Raw genomic sequence first — 21,637 nt, forward strand, 5'->3', positions numbered from 1 at the left:
GTCATCTGTAATACACATCTGACACCCGGCTGGGTATGGAGCAGTCTCAGCACGCTCCATACTTCAACCCCCCACACCAAGACGTACGGGAACGTCCTTGTGCGTCAAGGGGTTAATGCGCGATGAGAACCTCCAAATGGATGTGGTCTCCATGGGTGCTGCAAACAAGGAAATGGAAAATGTACTCTCTGTGGCAGGGGCGGACATATCGCTGCTTTGGCCGCACATGGGCCAAAGGGGGTGGGGGCCTTTTTTTGTGTTTTTAAATTTTTTTGTTCTACTGCTGGCATGCCCATTGATCAGATAAAATTGATGGTAAACTTGTCAGTGAGTGTCAATTGTGCTACAGCATCCCCACAGGGGAAATTAAGCATTACACAGTGGCCATTAAAATCAATAGGCTGTCTGTGTAATGCAGGACAAGAGAGGTCCTGAAGAGTGAGAGACGCCCCTTTGTAGCCACTCTAGCTAATAGACGATGGTCCCGAATGGAGGACCCCCCTTATTAACACAGAATTATACAATAAATATGAAAATGGGTTTTCTAAACCCCACAATTCTTTACGTCCTCTTGTCCCTGATTCATTCAGTGAAACAATCACCCACCAGCAGTAAATATATTGTTTTATCATATCACCATCATAATATCTATTCACAAAGATCATTGCTTCACATCCTGTTGTAAATATTAATGTGTCAGCTTAGTCACTGCGCGTGGCGTTACTTTGTATCATTTTATTATAACACCAACCAATTTCCCAACCGACAGATGTGTCATTTTGGATTCTGGCAAAGTCACGCTTTGGAGCCAGATTGTGCACTAGATTATTATAACGTCTCCGCGATATCCAGCCAGGCGGACTTGCCCAGAAGAGGGATGGAGACATTTCTAATAAAGACACTTGAATAAATCAACATTTACTGACTGATTATTGAAATAAATGATTGTTTGTCATAATGGACTCCGCTTCTAGAACGTGTCCGAATTTAATGTATCTTGATGTCGGTAAGAATTAGTCTTCAGATCAAATATTTTGACAATTCAGTGCCGCATTTATTGCAGAGTCTAATTTTTAGGCCTCGTTCACACAGCAGACTCCTAGCTAGGCTTTCTTCACTTGGGCAAAGATCAAGTTTGCTGCCCCAGCGCTGTATCTAAATACTCCGGTTCGTTGGTACTGCCACATGCCCCACCAGCCCCCCGTAGACCTATGCCACTGCCATCTTTAGTTTTCTGCTTCATGTATTCACACGCCCGCTGGAATAAGATGCGACTCATTTATCTGCCTCTTAGTAAATTTGTTGCAAATTGAGCGGTCCATGCGACAAACTGAAAACTACACCAGCTACAAGCTAGCGTAGGTTTCCACTGCAATTTCTGCCGTAAATTATAGAAAATTTGTCCGGGCCCCGACCACATTTTTTTTGAAAAAAGTGGAAAAAGTCACACATATTTGAGCAAAACAGGTGTGCGCTAAAATGTGTGCATTTTTTTTTTTACGCCACTTATTGACAGATTCTATTCTTTGTGTTTTAATTCCTCACCGTATTCAAGATCTCTGCTTGCTCTTAGTGAATGGAAACATTATAATTTACATTAAGGGCCCAGAAAACCGTCCTGACCTTATCCTGTTCATACAGCTGTAGTTTTTGGTGCAATACATCAGTGTAGTATGAGAGGGAGCTGCTTGTCAAAACCCATGGCAAAGCAGCTGATTCTGCCATGGGGGGAGCTAGGGCTATCCAGACATTTCCCCTAGTTCCGCCGAACGCGAGACCTCCTCTATGGCGTTTATCTGTGTCGTTCACCCCCCCCCCCCCCCCCCCCACCGCCCAAAAAAAAAAAAAGAAATGTGGCATCATTCTGCAGTTTCCAGTGGGTAAGGCCGTGCATGTTGGCTCCTGAGAACAGGGGATGTAATGTCCTGCAGACGACTCTCCGGTCCACTCTGCAATATAGTGACGTATTTGGCTGTGCGGCTCACTATTGTGTGCTTATGATTGAAAACTTATGTTGATTATCCCAGCTTTTTTTTTTTTATTAAAATCTGCAATGAGTGTTAGGACAGTAAAACCATGACTAATGACGTTCTATTCTAAAGCTCCACAAGGTTAATGTAAGCATTATCGGAAAAGGCAGACGTGAGAAGGAGCTTCAAGAGCACAATATTCACATCAGCTTTATGGAGCATTTAAAGTCAATAGCCCTCGGTATCTATCCTAACAAAGAGAGCCGTCTATGGTCTGATGAATGTATCCAAAGAATAGATTTCTTAGACCGTTTTTTTCCCCCTAATAAAATCAACTTTCTCATTTATTGCACTTTTTTTTTCCTCTCTCTTTTTGACATTGTGGAAACATTGTGTTTGCAAAAGTATTAAGAGCTCCGGAGCAAAGTGTCCCCAGATGAGCCATCGACATTAACATAGCGGAACTGTAAATGTGAAAATGCTAATTCCTTTCCGAACACAAACAATGGCATCGCTCGTCAGTAATCGGAGGCGACTGGGAGGGATACAGTGTAAAACCTGCACTATAAGCAGCCAATGAGCCTGCACAATATCAGCCCTAAACACCAACTGGACGCTAATAGGGTAACATCCCTCCAGTATAAAGCTGCAATTTGCCTGTGCTTCTAAATTCTCATGTGCAGTTAAAATGTGCAATCTCTTATAAGCTCAGCTCTTTGTGCCCCAAATATCAGCTCGCTTCAGTTTCTGGTACAGGAAGTATCTGTCTGACATTTACCTCCTGTTAGCCATATTAGTTCTTCAAGGACTGTTTTTTCTGTCACCCAGTCACTCACAGTCAGAGCACTGTCCACCTCTAATTTGTGCCAACAGATCTATGTCTATACAGCGCCAAACCTGATCTAGTATCAGTGACCAAATAGATTTATTGTCCATTAGGAATGTGTCAGGTGAGAGACTTCACCCTGTTATATGGCCTATAGGGTTAAAAGATTTTAAAAAAATGTATAAGAAGTACTTGGCCAAAATCAGTGATGGAAGTAGCTATCTTCTCTTTGGGAAGTAACTGCACGTCCTGCAAACTTTTTACATGTCATAGAGATAGAGACCTAACAAAAGTTTGGATCGTTGAGGGTCCGGGTGCTGAGACCCCCACAGTTGCTGAAGTGAAGTTGCAGAAGCGTTTAGCTGAGCGCCCTACTCCTTCTCAGTGTGGGGGTCTCAGTCCGTTGCCTTCAACAACCACACCTGTAAAAATAAATACCAAGCAACAGGCTGCCATCGTCCTGTCTCTGCCAGTCTGGACCAGAGGTATTAGTGGTGGCCACCAGCCCATCTGCTGTATGCCAATAAGCCCGCACAATACCTATATGGTGATTGACAACACTGCCGGTGATCGGGGGTTGTCACTAGCTATGGCTCTGTCACTAAGCAGTTGGCTAGAACTTATCTTGCTGCTAAAAGACTCCTCAATAGATAATTACAATGGGAAACTCAGGGAACTTTCATCATCACCGATGGGGCTGACAATAATAGAGACAATCCAATCGGCACCTTCTACGTGACCAGTTTAGTAAGTAATCATTAGCAGTGTGCTGCCACCAGTTCAGCGGGTGTTTTATTAGTGACCTTTGATTTATTGATGACCTTTGCACCAAATCGGGGTTTTCAAAAGAGTTGTCAAAAATCTAGCCAAGGCGGAACATAAAACAGGAGCCGCTACTCCCCTGACAAATCCTCCGGTATTCCAGCGCAGCCGCTCCAGTGCTCCTCGCCGCTCTTTCTTGGACAGTACTCTGGCATTGATGCGCTCGTATACTTGTGATCGCTGCAGGTCATGGCTGCCGTGGATTTCACTTTCTGGGGCACAGACAGCCAGAGACAGGTGCATTTTACTCGGGCACTCCTTATATTAAAACTAGCACATGAAACTCCAGTCTTAATATATCTGCCTCTTTGTTCCTGCATTAGAAATTGTAGACTGTAGTGCGCTATACACATCATAACGTAGGGGACTTTAACTCTTTTTTTGCCAAAACTTTTGACAGACTATTGGTGCCATTTGTGCCAAAAATATTAATAGAGGAGGGTCCTCTATTCAGGATCCTCACCTCTTGGCGAGCGTAAAGAGCGGATTCAAAGAGCATCTTTCGCTCTGGCGGACCTGTCCTGCATTACATAGACATTACATTGATTTGGGCACTGTGTAATGCTTAATTACTCCTGTGGTGGCGCTGCAGGAAAATTGAACACTTACTGACAGGTTTCCCTACAGATTACAGATGATCGCTGTGGGTCCCAGTAGGGAGACACTTTGTGATGTGCTTAAAGGGTAACTAAACGGTCAACAAACCTCTTATGTGTCGTAGTGACGTTTCAAAATTTGGATCGCTAGAGTTCTGAGAAATTAGAACCCCACTGATCGCTAAAACGAACCGGCAGACTTACTCGTCAGAGCACTGAGCCGCTTGCTTTATGTTTGACTTTCCTCGGAAAGCCGAGCAGTTGGTGTGCGGACTCCATAGAAAGTCTATGAGCCTATTCACCGCTACATTGGCTTTCCTAGAAAAGTTGAACAGAAACAAAGCGGCTGAACGGTCACAGGAACGCTTCTGCCATTTTAGCAATCGGTGGGCGTCTCAGTGCTCAGACCCCCAGCTATCAAAAGTTCTGACTATGACATGTCAGAAGTTTTCTGAAAGTTTAGTTACCCTTGTTGAGACAACCTTCTAACAATTAGGGTTTGTCCAATACGGAGAACCCCTTTTGACCCATATACAGAAGACCCACAGACTATTTTCCCGCTGGACCTCATATGCCTTTTTCCGGCTTAAACTTTTGGGTCCTATTATTCTGATGGTCCTCAAAGTCCTTATTATCCCGCTGGACCTCATAGGTCCTGTTATCATGTAACAACCACGGCCCACCTGGGGATCCTCTGATCTCCTGGCAGTGGCGTAACTACCGCTATAGCAGCCATAGCGGCTGCTACGGGGCCTGCAGCATGAGGGGGCCCGTGCCACCCGCCGGCACGGGCCCCCCCTATGGCCGGAGGCTCCGCTAGCAGCTGCTATGGCTGCTACAGCGCTACGCCACTGAAGGGGTTGTTCCTACAAAAGACATGTATCCCCTATCCACAGGATAGGGGATACATGTGTGATCGCTGGGACGCCCAGCGATAAGGAGAACGGGGGACCGAAAGTCCCCCGAAGTTCTCCATGAGAGACCTCGGACTTCCGGGGTCTGTCTGCAGCTCCATAGAAATTACTTGCGCATCGGTCGTGCTTGTGCGCATGCGTGACCAGCGCTCCTTTCATTTTTATTGGACTGTGCAGACGCCGGAAGTCCGAGGTTTGTCATGGACAACTTGGGGGGACTTTCGGTCCCCCGTTCTCCTTATCGCTGCCAGCGATCACACTTGTATTCCCTATCATCTGGATAGGGGATGCATGTCTTTTGTAGGACAAACTATAGGCCGTTTTTTTTGGGGGGGGGCTATATGGCGTTATCTACAGGGGGGTTGTATGGCGTTATCTACAGGGGGGACTCTGTATGGCGTATCTACAGGGGGGGTCTGTATGGCGTTACCTACAGGGGGGGTCTGTATGGTGTTACCTACAGGGGCGGTCTGTATGGCGTTACCTACAGGGGGGGCTGTATGGCGTTACCTACAGGGGGGTCTGTATGGTGTTATCTACAGGGGGGAGTCTGTATGACGTTATCTACAGGGGGTCTGTATGGCGTTATCTACAGGGGGCGCTGTGTGGCGTTATCTACAGGGGGCGCTGTGTGGCTTTATCTACAGGAGGGCTGTATAGCGTCATCTACAGGGGGGATTTGGGGCTGTAAGACGTTATCTACAGGGGAGTTGTGTATGGTGCTATCTATAGGGGCGCTGTGTGGTGGAATCTATAGGGAGGCACTATCTACAAGGGGGGGGTTGTGTGATACCCAGCGGAGGGGGGGCCCCAGTCAAAAGTTTGCTATGGGGCCCAGTTTTTCCTAGTTACGCCCCTATCTCCTAGTAAGTCATACCCCGTCCGTAACATAAGAACAATGGTGAGAAATATGATATATTGTATTTTTGGAATAAATGAACGTTCACTATTCAGATCTGTAATATTACACAGGTATGACTCTAAGAACATACATTTCTAGAGGACAAACACTGAAACCCAGGACACTGGAGATTGATAATATCTGTAAATCCAAAGTACAAGACAACGATGCAAAGTCTTAGGCAACGGGTATGAATCTAACCATTGTCATACTACAAGTCTCAGCATGCCAAGAAAGCGAAACGCCACCATCCCATAAAACCAGACCTATTTTGGCTGTGAGCTGCTATGACATTTTATTACTTAAAGGGGTTTTCTGGTTTTGTATGATGAAAAGTTTTGCAACTTTCTAATCTTTGTGTTTCAAGTCCTTACAATTTCAAGATCTCTGCTTGCTGACAATAAATGAGAACATTCTTGTTTATATCTAGAAATTAAAAACCTGTCCTGACCAAATACTCCTCACAGCTGAGGGTTTGTTACAATTGCATTAACAGTAGTCAATACTCAGTGAGTTAAACATCAGCAGGACAAATTTCTCTCCTGTCCTGATAGTTTGTTACAATGTATCAGTGCAGGTAAAATGTATCAGTCTAGAGACCAGACTATTAAGCTTCAGGGGATTGTCTAGACTGAATACAATTGCAGCATACCCTCAGCTGTGAGAAGTAAAAGGGTATAGCCACACACAGCAGATCTGTTGCAGAAATATCAGCGACTGTTCCATTCATTTTGAGCATTACATGTGCATGCTGCCCCATCCAAAATATGCCACTTGTAGGTCTATACAGGTTTTCTCCTTTTGAATATAAATAAAAGTATGTTTCCATTCACTGACAGCTAACAGATCTTGAAAATGGTAAAAAAAAAGAAACGAAAAATAAAGTATATTAAAAAGTTGCAGAACTTTATGCAATGATTGATGTCTTTTTGCAAAATAAAGAAAAACTCTAAATGTAAAATTCCTCTCCGAGCAATGATTACAGATAAAATAACTGATACCAGCAAAGCAACGAGGACTCACCTGCCATGTGCTAGAGAATCACATCAGACATGTTTCCAAAAATTAGGTTTTAAAAGTACTTGCAAATGTAGAAGGACAGATTGTAGCTGAGATGCCGCAAACCTTAGCGAGGAATCTGCAGGAAGTAATGTGCGGCGGCTTTTCTACGTCTTTATATTTATATACGTTCTGCCATTTGAGAGGGGAAGGAAGAATCAAGATTAAGGTTTGTCTTACCTGGAAAAAGCCGATAAAAATTCTAGGAGATTAGAGAGGCGCTTGTGACTGTGAGGCCGCCAGCCGGAGACTAGCAGAAACCCGAGAGCAGAGCAGCCGATGAAATATTTATACCAGAGGAACAAAGGTTACGCGTGTCTGAGCGCTCCTTCATTATTAAACCGGCCCTATGTGAAATTCCACATCTAAAATCAAAACTAAACCCTAAAAGTCATTAACACGGGAATGATCATCTACTGCGGATATTACAGCCTCCAGTCTATCTTTTGATTTTCAGGTAGCATCTTCCTATAGCAGCGTGCGATCAAGATTTCTATTCAGCCAAGGGCCTATTCACATTAGCGTTCAGGTTCCACTCTTCGGTTCCGCTCAACCTTTCCGTCAGAGGAACCGATGAGCGGAAACACGAACAGAAACTTATCGAAACGTATTGATTGCAATGGTAATGCTTCTGTTTCAATTTGTTTCTGTTCAATAAAAATTTTTACAACTTTTTTCACGGAAACAATAGCGCAGTCAAAAGCACTTTTGTTTCCGTGAAAGTACGAAAACTTTACGGAACGGAAACACACTGAAACGGTAGCATTACCATTGAAATCAATGGTATTGCAAACGGAAGCGGTTTCCGTCCATCAGTTCCTCTGATGGAACGTTTGAACAGTACCCAAACGCTGATGTGAACAGGCCCTTAGTTAGGCTAAATTCATACGAACCTGTCTGTTTTGCATGCATAAAAAGGCAGCGTTTTTCTTGCATTGCAGTTCTGTGTGGCATCCGTGTACGGTGCGCATCTGTGTTTTTTAGGCGCGTATGTCATGCGTTTTTTACTTCTGAAAAGAAACAAGGTGTTTTTTATTTTCCTCATCAATTCTTTAGCAACTGGTGCGTGAATCACGGACAGCACACGGATGATGTCCACGTGCTGTCCGTTGTTTTCTGCGCAAAAACTCACAAAAATAGGGCCTGCAGTAAGTTTCACGCAGTGGACACACGCTGCGTGAAAATCAACACATGTCTGGATAGCCCCTTTGAATTACATAGGTCCGTGTGAATCGGGCCTTATATGCATTCCTGGGAAAGATGAGTGGGGGCCCCACATCAAACCTCAGAATGGACCCCCAGCCCTACAAAGAGCTCTGCCAAATGTACTAAGTATAGGTTAATATCCGTCACTTTGTTGTTAGACCTGCACTTGTCTGAGCTAATTTGACATCCCATTCCAAAACCATGGGTGTTAACATGGAGTTGCCCCCCCCCCCCCCTCTTCTGCAGCTATAAGAGCCTCTTCTCTTCTGGGAAGGCTCTCTATAAGATTTTAGAGCATCTCTAAAGACAATGGTGTGGCTGAAAACCCTGAACTCAATAATTAGGAGGGGTGTCCACATACTATTGGCTATATAGTGTATCTGTATAGAGGAGCTCTGTTGTTCTGGCTTGATAAATGATGTAATTCTGGCTGCATGCAGTCACCACTAGGGGGAGCTATGGGTTTATACAGCTAGGCTTAAACTCAATGGAGCAATAAAAATCTGAGCTAAAGTCTAGCTTCTCTAACTCTGGGCGTCTGGAGCCTGTGCCGACTAAGGGCTTATTCACACAAACGAGCGCAGACTCGGACGTGAAAAAAGGCAGTTTTTCAGGTCCAAGTGGCACCCGTGCGGGTCCCGTTTTCACAATTCCCCATAGACTTCAGTGTATCGAGTGATCAGTGAAAAAGGAAGAAATTAGGACATGTTCTATTTTTCAACGGACCCTTTACACGCTCTGTTGAAACAATGGCCCCATTGAAATACATGCGTCCGTTTGAATAAGTCCCAACCGTCAGCTTCTTGACCCAGGGATAGTCCTACTAATTCTTTGCCATTTTAGACCAACTAGAATATAAAAATGAATTGCAACATTTTTAACATTAATGCCTCAATTACACTAGACTACCAGGGATATTACTATTAACCCCTAAACCTTTCTAGACCACCAGATTTATATATATTGGGGTGGATTTATTAAGGACTGGCATTTCATACAGCAGTCAAACAGCGCTGGAGTAAGACGCGCCTAATTCTCTTGCCGTCCGTGCAACTTAAATGACAGAGCGTTCACAACACGCATGATTGGTGTAAACTCCAGAAAAATCCCTTAACGTTTATGTTGATTGTATATTCCCTTGACCTGCCTAAGTAGAGTCGTGTGTTAACCTTAGACCATACTATCCCACCACCCCCACTTTAGTAAAGACACATGACACCGAGGTTGGATGTGAAATGGCCACAGCAGCCGTTTATTAATTTCACAGTTTTCTAAAAACAATTTAAATCCGAAACATTCGGATAACTAGTTAGGAATCCACCAGAGAATTCCTCCTAATAATTCACATGACCCAACATGGGTCAGAATCGTAAATAACAATTTAACGTTAACATTAACCCGAGCAGAGGAAGTCCTTGAAGCCCCTTCAGATATTCCTTTTTTAAGAACACACCGAATTAGCCATCTGCAAACCACCAATTACCTCCAGCCGTAAACCAGCTCGGAAGCACCGTTCACCTCTGCAGATGGCTCCAACCACTAGAAGTCCACTTCAAGGGGATAACACCCGATGAAGCCCTCAAGTGATATACCGACCACTAGAAGTCCACTTCAAAGGGATAACACCCCATGAAGCCTTCAAGTGATATACCTTCTACCAGAAGACCACTTCAAAGGGATAACACCCGATGAAGTCTTCAACCATGTACCTTTTTTGGGGGACGCATACCCCCGATGCGACCCCCCCACCATTTTGTACTGACTGGCCTCAAGGACTCCCCCCGCCAGCTGCCATGACAACAGAACCTACTCCGGAAAAAAGAAAAAACATGTTAAATAAGCACACCAATAAAAACACAACGCTCGTAGACGGACGTACATAAGACCCACGGGAGTAACAAACCAAGGGCGGGAGGGTGGGAGCTTACTTTTCCCGTGTTAATCCTCCCGCTGCTTCCGGCTCAATGCCGAAAAACAGCGGGAAGCTCAGTAACGGCCCCCGTCCCCCCTAACTCCTCCCCGTCCCCCCTCCAACTCCCTCCAACTCTCCCTCACCTAATTAACCCTTTCCCTACCAGGACGGTCATGTCGGCTTCCCTTAAGCCCTGCAGGCTGCGTCCAGCCTCTTCTTGACCTGCCTAAGTAGAGTCGTGTGTTAACCTTAGACCATACTATCCCACCACCCCCACTTTAGTAAAGACACATGACACCGAGGTTGGATGTGAAATGGCCACAGCAGCCGTTTATTAATTTCACAGTTTTATAAAAACAATTTAAATCCGAAACATTCGGATAACTAGTTAGGAATCCACCAGAGAATTCCTCCTAATAATTCACATGACCCAACATGGGTCAGAATCGTAAATAACAATTTAACGTTAACATTAACCCGAGCAGAGGAAGTCCTTGAAGCCCCTTCAGATATTCCTTTTTTAAGAACACACCGAATTAGCCATCTGCAAACCACCAATTACCTCCAGCCGTAAACCAGCTCGGAAGCACCGTTCACCTCTGCAGATGGCTCCAACCACTAGAAGTCCACTTCAAGGGGATAACACCCGATGAAGCCCTCAAGTGATATACCGACCACTAGAAGTCCACTTCAAAGGGATAACACCCGATGAAGCCTTCAAGTGATATACCTTCTACCAGAAGACCACTTCAAAGGGTTAACACCCGATGAAGTCTTCAACCATGTACCTTTTTTGGGGGACGCATACCCCCGATGCGACCCCCCCCACCATTTTGTACTGACTGGCCTCAAGGACTCCCCCCGCCACAGCGAAACAGGCCTTGACCACCTTAAGCCTGTGAGTTCCTCCACACCACCACCGCCCTTTCTATGCCTTCTGCTATCGCCAAGCTCCAAATATCAATGCCAACCTCGGTCAGATGAACCCCATCACTCCTCCAGAAGTTCCCCACTCCTGACTCCAAATCCCTGTGCCGCACACAAATGCCCCCGCTTTTTGCCACAAAACGGGACACCGCCCGATTACTTTAATGCGAGCCTTATTGACTCCACAGATCTAGCTAACCGCCAATGTTTCCTTGGGACTATGTCCGACCACACTATCACCAACTTGGGATAAGAAACCCACAAACACAACATATCGTGTTTGATATCCCGCACCAACTCACGAAAGGGGCGGACTCCTAAGTCATTCCCACCCACGTGCAGCACTAAAACCTCCGGAACCCTATCAAGCCGAGCATATGTCTGAAATTCCGCCAACACCCTGCTCCACGACATACCTCTAAAACCCAGCCAATGCACAACCGCATCCTGTCGCGAAATGCGCAACTGGCGACCATCCGGGCGGACGTCTGCCCTCAAAGCCCCCCAGTGCACGTAAGAATGACCCATCAACCACACCAAACACGGAGGCGAATCTGAAACGAAAAAACAATTAGGCACCACCATATAACATTTTAAAGCGTTAACAACAAACCTCATAACATATGGGGGCGAACATAGGACTTAAATCTGTTGGACTCCCAACGACCCATACGCCGCACCCCCTCATCATCCAACCCCCAGCGCCCCGCTTCTGTTGCTGCACCAATCCTGAAGGAATGAGATGAATATGAGCCTGCCGCAACACCAACCGCCGTCAAACATTTTTTAAATACAGCTCCAAACTGAAACCTGGACAAAAACGACCCGTCCACATGACGTAACAAAGGCAAATCTGGAGACCCCCTTTTTGGCGTAAAACCCCGCATGCACTCTACTGGGCACATAACCGACCCCGGGAGGGCGAACAAAACTATCAGCTTACCCTTCCCTACTTGGTCAGTTTTTGACCGACGCAACCATACCTCCAGCCGATCTGCGAATAGGCTCACCTCCCCAGATCTCAGCCCCCCTGCCTGTTTAGTACTTGGCGACACCAACTCACCTATTCTAAATGCCCCAAAGAACGCTAACGAAAAAGCTAACCGAAACAAATCCATTTCGTCTGCAGAACGACAGACCGATGCTAATGAACCGCCCAACGAGCTAAGCAAAGCAAACGACACAGGCCTTCTACTATCCGCCTCCACCCTACCTCGGCGCAACCCCTTCAAAGCCTGCGACACCAGAAATTCCTTCGATACATCCTGAAAACCCCGCAACTTAAACCCAAACGCCACCGCAGATATGAACCGGTTCACCTTTGCCACTGAAAACCCCGCCTCCCAGGCGTCCCCTAACCAGTACAAAAGTGCCACCAACCTGTCTCTATCCGTATTGACGTCACCCAAATCTCTTACCCACTCCTCCCACTGCCTCCAACAAGCAGCATAAGCACTCCACGTCGTGCGCGCCAAAGACCTTTGTAACAGTTGTTCTACGGGACCGATACCAGATCCCAAAGATGTTCCGGACAAGCCAAACCGAGACGTTCCGCTCCCGGTGCCAATTGCCGAAACCGGTCCCACTGCGAGCGAGAAAGAGCATCAGCGATACAATTCCGTACTCCCGGGACATGCACCGCCACCACCCACGCGTTCAACGACAAACACACCAGCACTAAATGTCGCAACAATTGAACTACCGGAGGAGAGGACGCCGTGATATTATTAATGGCCAGCACCACCCCCATGTTGTCGCAGTAAAAACGGACCTTCTTATCCCTGAGCCTGTCCCCCCAAATGGTAGCCGCCACCACGATGGGAAACAGCTCGAGCAGGGCCAGATTCCGCGTGAGTCCACTGGACACCCAACTAGCCGGCCATTGACCTGCGCACCACGGACCTCCCCCGTAAGCTCCAAAACCGCCCGCCCCAGCCGCATCCGTAAAAATATTCAAATCACTCGTATCCTGCGCTGGGGCCATCCATAGCGAGCGACCATTGTACTGGCCCAAGAAGTCATCCCAAACCTGAAGATCAGCTCGGTGCTCCTCCTTGAGTCGCACAAAATGATGCGGCGCACGCACTCCCGCCGTTGCCGCTGCCAACCTCCTACCAAACACCCTCCCCATCGGCATAATCCGGCAGGCGAAATTCAACTTCCCCAGCAACGACTGAAGCTCCCGCAGCGTCATTTTCTTCAGTCTACAAGCCCGCCGTACCTCCAGCCTCAAAGCACCCAACTTATCCGCAGGGAGACGACACTCCATTGCCACCGAGTCTATTTCAATTCCCAAAAAACAAATGGTCACTACCGGGCCCTCCGTTTTTTCTGACGCCAAAGGAATCCCAAAATCCCTCGCCACCTTCTGTAGTGCATGAAGCAAATTACCGCAAACCGGCGAACCCCCCGGGCCAACGCACAAAAAATCATCTAAGTAATGGATCAACGAGTCGACCCCGGATACTCCCCTCGTTACCCACTCTACGAAGCTACTAAACGCCTCGAAGTATGCACAAGAAAGGGAACACCCCATCGGAAGGCACCGATCCACGTAAAAAACCCCATCCCAAAAACAACCCAACAGCCGTTGGCTTTCTGGATGAACAGGCAACAACCTGAACGCCGCCTCGATGTCAGTTTTTACTAGCAGCGCACCTGGACCCGCAGCCCGCACTAAACCCACCGCCTTATCGAATGAGGTATAGACTACGGAGCACAACTCGTGATCAATCCCGTCATTTACCGACGAACCCTTGGGATACGATAAATGTTGAATCAAACGAAATTTTCCGGGCTCGCGTTTAGGGACAATACCCAACGGGGACACAACTAAATCTTTTACAGGCGACTCAACAAACGGCCCCGACATGCGGCCCAACGAAACTTCTTTTAACAACTTTTCCGACACGACTTTTGCATGCAAGTAAGCCGATTTTAAATTCCTCCGCGTAACCGGAACCTCATAAGGAGGCGGAGGAATAACAAAACCAACCCGAAACCCTTCGGAAAGCAACTTAGCCGCCGCCCTATCCGGATACTCATTTAGATAAGGGGCCATCTTTTCCACCCTCACCGGCGACACCCCCTTGACCAGCCGCGGAGGGCTGGTTCCCTGACCTCTTTTTCCGCAGACATTTTGCCGCCCCGTGTGATGCACCATTACACTCGGAACACACATGCTTGAACTTGCACGTGGCCCCGAACTTGCACTGGCCTTCATTAAATTGCCAGCAAAACCCCGCCTTTCCCCCGCCGCTTTGTCCAACCTGACTAGACTGGCCTCCCTGGCCGGCGCTCCCGGGAAAGGACTGCCTAACCGGAGCCGTAACCCGTAACCAGAGAGCAATATCCTTCTGGTCCCACCGAATCGCCGGCCGAACCGCCTTCCGCTGACGGAATTGCTCATCGTATCGCAGCCACGCCTGACCCCCATACGCCCTATGAGCCTCCCCAATGGCATCAAAATAACAAAACAACGCCGAACAATTTTCCGGCGCCTTTTCCCCTATCACACTAGCCAATATGGCGAACGCCTGCGACCGATTAACGAACGTCTGCGGGATAAGCCTATACCGCCGCCGTTCCTCCTCGTCCTTTTTACTCTCGTCCCGCTTGCTCTTATCCAAATTAAATTTAGCGAGCGGCAAGAGAGAAAAAATCTCAACATATTCGTCCTTCCAGATCCGCTCGTGCACCTCCTGCTTTAAATGCGCCCCCAACGGACCTTCAAAACAAACGTACACCTCCCCCCGAGCACGGTCATCAATACGCACCCGATCGCCATCCTTTTGTGCCTCGGTCTGTACCGACACCGCGACCGCCTCTCTAACCGCCGTCACGGGCCGCGCCTGTAACGATCCCACGTCCCTGGGGCCTTCCCAAACTACCGCAGGGGACACTTCCGTGACTACCGGCGCCGCGGCCCTATCTAGGCGCCCGACCAGCTCCCGTAAGCAACCCACTAAGTCCGCCAGACCCGCTCCGTCGCGCCCGCCCGCGCCACTACCGGCCACCGATGCAATGCTAGCAGCCCCCCGCCGACACCCGACATAAAAATCGCTGGATAAGACAATGATGGAGTTATACACTCACCGGGCTGCACAGGCGCTGTGTTCCCGTCAGCCGGACCATCCTGACCTCGACGATAAACGTCCAGTTCACCTTCCTCCAGCTCTTCTCTCGCCGACGACTGTCCATCCCAACGACATCTTCGGAACGGGGATGAAGACGCGCTGACCGATGGGCCGGCAACCTGCCGCCCGACCGCCGGGACCCAGACTTCCGACCGGACCTGTTGCCTCGACGTCGCTGCAGATCTAGGCGTCCGTCTAGACGATCCTGACGAAGCCTGCCCCCTGGCCGGAACATCACCAGGCGGGGCGGCCGTACCTTGTCCTCCAAATCTTCCATCTGATGGGGGAGGGGTGACAGGGAGCCCAGCCTGCGACTCCCTGCTTACCGCCGGACCCCGTCGCGGCCTGGGATTCCTGCCAGGACGCAGGGCCTGGGAAGGGGCGGTCCCCCCAGCTGCCTGGCCTGCAGCGTCCGAGATCGGGCTCCCTCTGCGACGCCGTGTCCGCGGGACTGCCTCAGGACTGAGGCGCTCTGGAGGTCGGGACCGCCGAGAGGGACGGGTCGACCCGGCCTGAGTCGCCGTCACCCCCGGCAACGCTCTCTGCCTGCTCTGAGCAGGAGCGGTTGTTGCCGACTCCCCCCCCGCCGCCATAGCCATGCTTGTAAGGGGGCCGGGGGAGGGGAGCCTGTCCCCTGCAACAGACCCCGAACGCCGGGCCTGACGTGGCGAAACGGCGTCCGGGATCCTCGTTATTGCAGCCACGGTCTCTTCTAGCCATCCGGGACCGTGGTGCAAAGCAGCGGCACGCAGCCGCTCTAACATTACTGCCTCTGACATGCTGAGTAGCGCGGGCAACGGGGAGCTTACTTTTCCCGTGTTAATCCTCCCGCTGCTTCCGGCTCAATGCCGAAAAACAGCGGGAAGCTCAGTAACGGCCCCCGTCCCCCCTAACTCCTCCCCGTCCCCCCTCCAACTCCCTCCAACTCTCCCTCACCTAATTAACCCTTTCCCTACCAAGACGGTCATGTCGGCTTCCCTTAAGCCCTGCAGGCTGCGTCCAGCCTCTTCTGACATTTGCAACTGTAAACTAAAACAACAGTCTTTTGGCATGTTAGGTCAGTCCAGGATAAGTAATGTAATGTAATGTATGTACACAGTGACTCCACCAGCAGAATAGTGAGTGCAGCTCTGGAGTATAATACAGGCTGTAGCTCCGGATCAGTACAGGATAAGTAATGTAATGTATGTACACAGTGACTCCACCAGTAGAATAGTGAGTGCAGCTCTGGAGTATAATACAGGATGTAACTCAGGATCAGTACAGGATAAGTAATGTAATGTATATACACAGTGACTCCACCAGCAGAATAGTGAGTGCAGCTCTGGAATATAATACAGGCTGTAACTCCAGATCAGTACAGGATAAGTAATGTAATGTATGTACACAGTGACTCCACCAGCAGAATATTGAGTGCAGCTCTGGAGTATAATACAGGATGTAACTCAGGGTCAGTACAGGATAAGTAATGTAATGTATGTACATAGTGACTCCACCAGCAGAATAGTGAGTACAGCTCTGGAGTATAATACAGGCTGTAACTCCGGATCAGTACAGGATAAGTAATGTAATGTATGTATACAGTGACTCCACCAGCAGAATAGTGAGTGCAGCTCTGGAGTATAATACAGGATGTAACTTAGGGTCAGTACAGGATAAGTAATGTATGTACACAGTGACTCCACCAGCAGAATAGTGAGTGCAGCTCTGGGGTATAATACAGGATGTAACTCAGGATCAGTACAGGATTAGTAATGTAATGTATGTACACAGTGACTCCACCAGCAGAATAGTGATCGCAGCTCTGCAGTATATTACAGGATGTAATTCCGGATCAGCTCAGTATAAGTAATGTAATGTATGTACACAGTGACTCCACCAGAAGAATAGTGAGTGCAGCTCTCGAGTATAATACAGGATGTAACAGGATTAGTACAAGATAAGTAATGTAATGTATTCAGAAAGTTACTCAACTTTTTATGTAGATTATACAGAATATAATATTCACTTGAAGGACTTTGTGCTTCTTAGATAATGTCTTAGCTGCTTTATTTCCACTCGTCATTTTTGCAGCTCGGATGCCACCCCTGGACGTGGTCTGACTTTAGAAGAAATGAGAAAAAGTTTCCAGTACCCACCAGTAGACAAGAATGGTAAGTGCAGATGTACCTGAACCAGTAATAACATAATCACCAGGTTGTTCTCAATTGTGAGGGACTGAAAATCTTTTCTTTTAAGACTAGAACAGCGTGTTATTTTTAGTGGAAGCTTGGACTGCTACTTCTTAAATAAACAGATCTGTCAGTCATCTGAAATGTTCTGTTTTCAAGACTTATAAAAATTTTAAAAAAATATCATGGATCACCAACTAGACTGAATACCTGTGGAGAAGACTTGTGTACAAAGGGGTTGTCCGCTTCAAACAATCTCTTTTTAGTTAGAAGAGTCTCTGGAAAGAGTCTCCTGGGACCACCAGCGATCAGCTGTAATCTGTGGGGAACCCAGCAGTAAGTGGTCAATTTCCCTGCAGCTCCACCACAGGGGAAATTATGTATTACACAGTGTCACTAAAATTAACAGGCAGTTAATGCAATGCATGGACGGTCTCCGTTTTCTATAGAGAGAGGGACAGAGGCTCTTTGTTTACACTAACATCCTAAATGGGAGACCCCATCTAATGTGACCTAATCGGGTATTTGACAATGGGCTTTATACACCAGACAACCCTTTTAAAGAGCATTTTCCCTAATTGCCTGAATCCACCACTATGGAGCTCAGTCCATAGAGATTTTACAACTCCCATTGAGTTCAGTAGTAGCTGTACTAGCTCCCCCTAGTGGTGGCTGCCGTAGACAGAGTTTTATTTCTTTACTGTGTGAAGGAAAGCAGGGGATTGGAACTCAAAGGGGGGGGGGGGATTTAAGAATAGGTTTACAACAGATTTCTGGTATTAAAAAGTCTCAAATTATGGGGCACGCCATATTTGTGCAATAATTTGCAACTTTTGCCGTCTTATGCTGCTCACAACACTTTTTTTAGTGGCCAAAGCTTGGCAGAAGGGGCGGCGTCAGTCATAGCCTGACAGATTTACAATAATTTACGCCGAAAACTGGTGTAAATTATAGCGGAAACCTATGCCGCCTCGTGCCCTATGTGTAAATTTCACGTAATCATTTTTTTACGTCTTATTTCAGTGAACTTCAATCTAAGACTGGCGAATGAAATGCCAGTCTTAGTAAATCTCCCTCACATTGTAAATACCGGAGCTGCCTCTGCTATAACGTTGAGTTATGAAATTACAGTGGAAATTAACGTTAATAAAAGATTCCGCAGTGGAAGGGGATAGGGTGACCCCCAGACAGAAACAATAACATCTTAAAGGGGTTATGTGGGAGCGAAAATTATTATCAGTGTAGTCCCTGCAGTATGTGGTACACTCGCTAATATACATTCCGGTCCCACGTTGCGCTAATTCTGAGATTTTTATAGCGCTGCCGGGGGACCGGATGTCTAGTTGCACAGTCTTCTTTGATGACCTCTCCGACTCTTCGTCATGTGACCGGCCCCGCTCTACTCTATGTACAAGCAGGAGCAGTAGTACAGCGATTACATAGAGTACAGCGGGGCCGGTCACATGACAAAGAGTCGTGTCGTCATGAAGGAAGACTGTGCAACTAGACTACCGGTCCCCCGGCAGCGCTATAAAAATTATGAAAATCTCAGAATCAGCGTGACGGGGGACCGGAATGTATATTAGCAAGTGTATCGCATACTGCAGGGACTACACTGATAATAATTTTCGGTCCCCACATAACCCCTTTAAGCCTCAACGTTTTTCACAACCTTATTGTTTAACATGCTCAAGCACTGGAGGGGGGGAGGGGGAGAAATCTATTATATTTGTGTGTCTATTTTCATTTGTTACAATGCATAAAATAATTTTTTTGGTGTTAGACGACCTTTAATGTAGATGACAGTTTTGGGGCTAATCCATTGCCATGGCAGATCAATGATTTCTTGCAGAAAACACGTGTCTTGAATGTGACCCATCTCGAAGACATTGCATTTACTTTATTTCTGTTCATTTATCAGGTTATGTGTCTGATCCCATGAGCACAATGCGATTTCATTCTTGCTGCAGGAGCAGCCGTTTCGAAGACAGTAACTGACAGATGGAGCTGTTACCGGCTGTGACGATATCCCGTTAAAAGGGCGAGCACACCGCCACCTGACAGCCCGAAGGGAAGTGTTTACACACGACAGTCATCTCCTTTTTATTTATGCCGGATATTTCATCTTTATGGTTTTGTTTTGCTCTTGTTTCATTACATGATATGGCTGTAAGCTTTTATCAAATGTAACCTAATAAAAAATAAACCACACTGTTATCTAACCAACATGGCTGTCGCTGTTTTAAAGTTTAACTTGTAATTGTTTTTTGTTTTGTCTTTTTATAAATCATTAGTCCATTAGAATCCATGAGGCTATAATCTAGTTAGCGTAAAGTGGCACCTTCTTTACGTTAACGCAGGTTGTAGTTCCCATTTCCCTGTCTGCAGGTTCTCATTAAATGGTCAGGAACCTCCACAGTCCCCCATAAAACCTATCTGCAGTAATATAGTAAATTGAAGACGGAGGAGAGGAGGAGTGAGGGAGGAGGAGGGGAGGGGTGAGGGAGGAGAGGAGGGGTGAGGGAGGAGGAGGGGATGCAGCTGCAGCTTCTCTTTCTTTTTCCTGAAACAGTAGGTACATGCAGAGATGTAAGTCAGTGGGATAATTATGGGGGCCCACCTGGCCATAACCATCACCACCTGCTAGTCAGTCAAATTGCATTTCTATATTGCCATTCTTTTATTATGTCTGTTTGTGGGGAGGCTAATGACAGACAAAATGTAAAATTTTAGCTTCCAAGGGGGTTGTCATCCTTATTTTTGGGTGTATGGGAGCAGTATGTGAGCAAATAGGTGCATCATTCATACCAGATTTTTAATTCTGTAGTCTGGGAAGCGGACTGATAACACCTCTAGAATCTATACTGACAGCCCTATAGGTTGTGGCCCGGCTTTCTAAAATGTAAAAAAAAAAAAAAAATGACAGAATAGAACTTTGACATAATGACCCGTGATTTTAATGTCTATTTTATGGGTATAGTAAATGTGTCCATGTAGAAGCAGGGGAGAATTCACAGCTAGTGGTGAGCCACATCCCATCACCTAGTGATCATAGCCAAAGCGGCGGAGCAGTGACAACCTCTCCATCATTGTTATGAACAAGATAATTAGCCAGAACAGGGAGCAAATAGAATCTATGGCTGTAGAGCCCTCAGCATCACTATGTATTACAAGGTCGACAAATAATTTGAATGGGCGTCATGTAATACCCCATTTTTCCAGCGGTGGCCGCTGCAGGAGAAATATGCAGCTATCAGCAGCTTCCTCTAGGGATAAAAGCTAGTGATCGGCTGATCTCAAGCAAGATCTTATTTGGGGAAGGAGTTGTCCAGGTAGGACAACCCTTAAAAAAAAATCCGCTAAAGTAATAGCATAATTTGGGTCAGCGTATCCCTTTAAAAAACAATGTAACTTAAAGGAGTAATATTTTATTTTATTTTTTTTACATTTCCATTAAACTTTTTAAGTTAAACTTAGAATTTTACAGCTTCCACATAACAAAAAAATCCTTAGAACTGTGAATGATAATAATTATGTGTGAGCCGGATACAAATACGTTGAATTTAGAATGAGAGACATGCACTTTTAGAAGCCAGTGGAGAGCCGTATAAACCAATATCAAATCCTCGTACATGATAAATGATATACCTGCCGGAGATCAGCGTGTTACATACACACAATATTGATGTTACCATAGAGGAATGAACTTACTTTGGTCTAAACATGAAATCTAGTACAAATCATTATGTACTTACTCATTTTCTGATCTGGACGTCTATGTAAAATAAAAGCAGAACAAGTCTGAAATAAAGAAAAGTAATGAGACCATAAACCCTGCCTGGCGTGTTCATAAACCCATTCCCCAGCCGATGGCGGCCTGATACAAATTATCTCACAGACAATAACACACACGCTTCAAAGGATTTGTGGTTGGTCATGTTAAAGCTTCTTTATATTTTACAACTAGATCAGATAAAAATGGTCAAACTACTAAATGGGTGCAGGGTCAACATTATTATAGGGGGTATTTATGAAAGAGGGAGCCGTAAAAATGGTGCTGAAAAGGGGGACATGGCATTTTGAGTGGTTTGGAACCAGCTACCATTCAGAAAACGGCTCATTCACTAAGGCCCCATGCACACGACCGTGTTCGGTCCGTGATATACGGTCCAAATATCGGCCGCATGTCCGGGACAG

General features: G+C 46.7%; 1 protein-coding gene across 1 annotated transcript in view; it reads left to right on the forward strand.

The window, feature by feature from the left end:
- Nucleotides 1-19,657, forward strand: part of LOC142657627 (serine/threonine-protein kinase TNNI3K) — a 227,442-nt gene extending 207,785 nt beyond the window's left edge. The window contains exons 26-27 of the mRNA XM_075832842.1: nucleotides 17,343-17,422; nucleotides 19,362-19,657. Of these exons, the coding sequence (XP_075688957.1) occupies nucleotides 17,343-17,422; nucleotides 19,362-19,438 (157 nt within the window). The 3' untranslated portion in view covers nucleotides 19,439-19,657. The remainder of the gene's footprint in view (nucleotides 1-17,342; nucleotides 17,423-19,361) is intronic.
- Nucleotides 19,658-21,637: the final 1,980 nt, after the last annotated feature.

The sequence above is a fragment of the Rhinoderma darwinii genome, chromosome 7 (genome assembly GCF_050947455.1).
Source record: "Rhinoderma darwinii isolate aRhiDar2 chromosome 7, aRhiDar2.hap1, whole genome shotgun sequence".
Taxonomy (NCBI): domain Eukaryota; kingdom Metazoa; phylum Chordata; class Amphibia; order Anura; family Rhinodermatidae; genus Rhinoderma; species Rhinoderma darwinii.